Source organism: Euphorbia lathyris, chromosome 8 (genome assembly GCF_963576675.1).
Source record: "Euphorbia lathyris chromosome 8, ddEupLath1.1, whole genome shotgun sequence".
NCBI lineage: Eukaryota > Viridiplantae > Streptophyta > Magnoliopsida > Malpighiales > Euphorbiaceae > Euphorbia > Euphorbia lathyris.
In genome coordinates, this window is record NC_088917.1 from 60,312,031 (window position 1) to 60,315,665 (window position 3,635).

A 3,635-nucleotide genomic window follows, 5' to 3' on the forward strand; every position below is an offset into this window, starting at 1 on the left:
TATAACCATAATCTGTAGGATGTTATATTTATTTTTAATTAATTATATGCACTAATTTTTAGGATGTTACACTTATATAATGAAAATTTTGAACAGACCGGTTTGACAGTTATATCGAACATTCCAAACAAGTTTGTCGATAAATTTAAACAATTTTATACATTATTTTAGACACCTTGACACTTTTTTATTAGCATTTTAATATGTTTTTTTTTATAATGATGTTAGTAACACACTAAATATCTTATATATAATTAATCTTTGGAAAATATGATGTCACAATTAAATAACAGTCAAACCAACATTTTCAAATTATCAGTTATGTAGGGGTAAAACCGATGTTGCTTAGAAATACTAATAAAACTGACATTGTTTAAAAATGCCAAGGTTAGATTTGTACCATTTCGTACGTTACAGTCAAATTTAAACTTCTTAGAAAATGTTTGGTTCATCCCTAAAACAAATATTGCAAAATCATCACGATTCAAAATAATGTTAATATTAATATAAAAAATTGTATTAAAAAACAAAGAAAAAATGGAAATAAAAAATTTAAAAGAAAAATTGTTGTAGATTAATATGTATAAGTATATGTAGTAAGGAAGGACTAATATAAATTGTTTATCCTAAAATAAAATATTAAAAAGTTAAGAGAATATATATTTATTTTTGTTTTTAAAAATAAAGGTATCAATTTAAAAGGAATAAATTAGGGTTGAATAAAGGTTAAAGCAAACAAATAAAACGTGAGAATGGTAACAGTTGATAGCTCACTCTATCTACTTAACAACAACATGTTCACAGTAAAAAACACACAGTTGATAGATTAATAAATTGTTTCCTAATTTTTGTTTTTTATAATTATAAAAAGAAGAGCATCCGAATTTGGAATCCAAAATACCAAACCCACCTTCTATATAAACTCAAATTCTCTTTACTAATTTCCCACATCCAAAATCGATTCATTTTTGTTCCAAAAATTGTAAAAATGGAGTTGAAGATGAACAAGGTTAATGGAGAAGAGAAAAGATATGCTCTATTATTAGCAGCAAAAGATTCAGATTATGTAAAGGAAGTTTATGGAGGTTATTTCAATGTATTTATTGAAGCTTTTGGGGAAGAAGGTGAAAGATGGGATTTGTTTAGGGTTGTTGATGGAGAATTTCCAGATATGAATCAACTTCATCTCTACGATGGTTTTGTTGTTAGTGGCAGTCCTTTTGATGCTTATGGTAATGACTTTTGGATCCTCAAACTTTGTTTCCTTTTGCAAACTTTGGATGCTATGCACAAAAAAGTTCTTGGAATTTGCTTTGGCCATCAGGTAATTCATTCAATTTTTATTATTTTCTAACTTTTTATTTTAAACTTAATTAACTATTGTCTTAGAAATTATTGAAAACTTCTACTATATTTTCAAAGTAATACGCTCCGCTAATCAAAAGAGGAATGCATTACCATTACGTGGGAGATAATTAGTGTGAAAAAATAAATAGATATGATACGAGTGACATTGATTGATTAGTAGAGTGTATTAGTGAAGAATATTAGTTGAATTTTTTTGATCTATAATAACATAATTTCTTAAATTATAGTTTTACACTCTAAATATGACTTTATTAATTGAAGTTTTTTTTTTTTTTTTTTTTTTTGCATTTTAGTTAACATGCTATTAAACTTGTAAAGGAAATAAGACTAAATAGAAGTTTTCACTATTTTTTATTCCTTTTTATATTGATTTTCATTTATTGGAAAAAATAATAATACTAAAACTTTATTCTAAATTCTAATTCTACCGATCATTCTTCTACATTTTACCGATAACAAACCAGGGATGAAAATTTTACACAACCAATTGCATGATACATAATTATAGTGTTTGAATTTACTCTTAGTAGGAATGAATCATTTGTTAGTTGATACAAAATTAACACGCAAATTTTTAGGTTGAATTAAGGTTTACCTGTTAATTCGATAGTGACACGAATATTTAAAATTATTATTCTATTCTCCTATGTGTTTATATGTCGGTTTAATTAATAAATGTAATAAAATTAGATTGAAACAATTATGCTACAAATTTGTTCGAAATGAATTAGGATTGACTTATTTGACACGAAAATGATACTAACCCAATAATTGTCATTTCTATAACAACCCCTCTTCTTTTCCTTCACTCTCCGAAAAGGGTTTTGAATCAAATTCCGAGAGCTAACGAATACTTTAATATTAATGTTGAAATGAAATGCAGGTATTATGCAGAGCATTGGGAGGAAAGGTGAGAAAAGCATACACAGGATGGGATGTTGGATTAAGGAAAGTGAGATTAGTGAAGGATTTGTCAACAAGTAGTAGTTTCTTCCTAAACAATAATTTGAATTTGAGTGAAATAATTCCATCAGAAACTTCATTATCAATAATAGAATGTCATCAAGATGAAGTTTGGGAAGTTCCATTAGGAGCTGAAGTGATTGCATATTCAGACAAAACAGGAGTTGAAGTGTTCAATATTGGAGACCATATTTTGGGGATTCAAGGACATCCTGAGTACACTAAAGACATCCTTTTTAACCTCATTGACCGTCTCCTCAACAACAATTCCATTGATTTTGAGTTTGCTCAAAATGCTAAGTTTGGACTCCAATTTGCTGAACCTGATAGGAAATCTTGGGGGAGGATTTGCAAGAACTTTCTAAAAGCTAGAATATACGTTTAGTTGTTAGTGGACATTCACTCTTTATTATTGCAAAAGATTTCATGCGTTACCGTTAAAAAAAATGAAAGTTTAACGACGATTAGTTGTTACTTTTTACTAATTAAAATTTGACAGTTACCAATTCAATATATATTGTGTTACTAAAAGTGGATCATTTCATGTGCAACACTCTGCAAAAGTAAAAAAGTTAACCTATCATATCAATGAAGTTAATGTATCACATTAGTGTAATATTGTTGATTGAATTTTTTATTTTGCTAACGGTGTAAAATGTACAATTATTTTTCTAGGAAAAAACTTCCATTTATTTGTTTTTTCTATGAAATGCTTTTCTTAATTTAGATTGAAAACCATTCCACTTTTTTTTTTCTTTAGAGGAAGAATAACGAATCATAGTTGATTTCAATATGACAAGTTTTGAGGTCTTGACCCGCCAAGTATATTTACTTTATTGGCTGACTAGTAGACGTGATGTCCTTGAACTATTCTGCCATTTGTGTAAACGATGATATACCCCACACAGATACCAACGTAACCCGATATTGGTTCTCATGGTTATGTTCGTTATGGTCAATGAACATATTTTGGTTATGTAAGAGTTTCAAAGAACTAAGCCAATTAGTCTCATTTGAAGTGACCTCACTTCATTCACACATAAGTGATTTATTTGCTCAGAATATTGAGGCACAATGTATCATTAAAAGCATATAGCTTAACATTTTTCTCATTTTTATGTCACTATTTACATCATAGGAATGAACATGGGTTTAACCCCCACAATGAAGACACAAGGTTTATGTATTAGGTTGTCCCTTTGAACCTAGATCTTGAGATCTCCAGTCAACAAGGTAAAGGATCTCCGACCAATTGCAGTTTGTAATGTCTTATATAAAATAACTTCGAAAGTGCTTGCGAATCG

General features: G+C 28.5%; 1 protein-coding gene across 1 annotated transcript; it reads left to right on the forward strand.

Annotated features, from left to right (window-relative positions):
* The first annotated feature begins 947 nt into the window (after nucleotides 1–947).
* On the forward strand, nucleotides 948–2,992 carry LOC136203347 (gamma-glutamyl peptidase 5-like). The gene is made up of 2 exons (XM_065994475.1): nucleotides 948–1,324; nucleotides 2,252–2,992. The coding sequence occupies exons 1-2, from the start codon at nucleotides 989–991 to the stop codon at nucleotides 2,714–2,716; spliced, it is 801 nt and encodes a 266-aa protein (XP_065850547.1). The 5' UTR covers nucleotides 948–988; the 3' UTR covers nucleotides 2,717–2,992.
* Nucleotides 2,993–3,635: the final 643 nt, after the last annotated feature.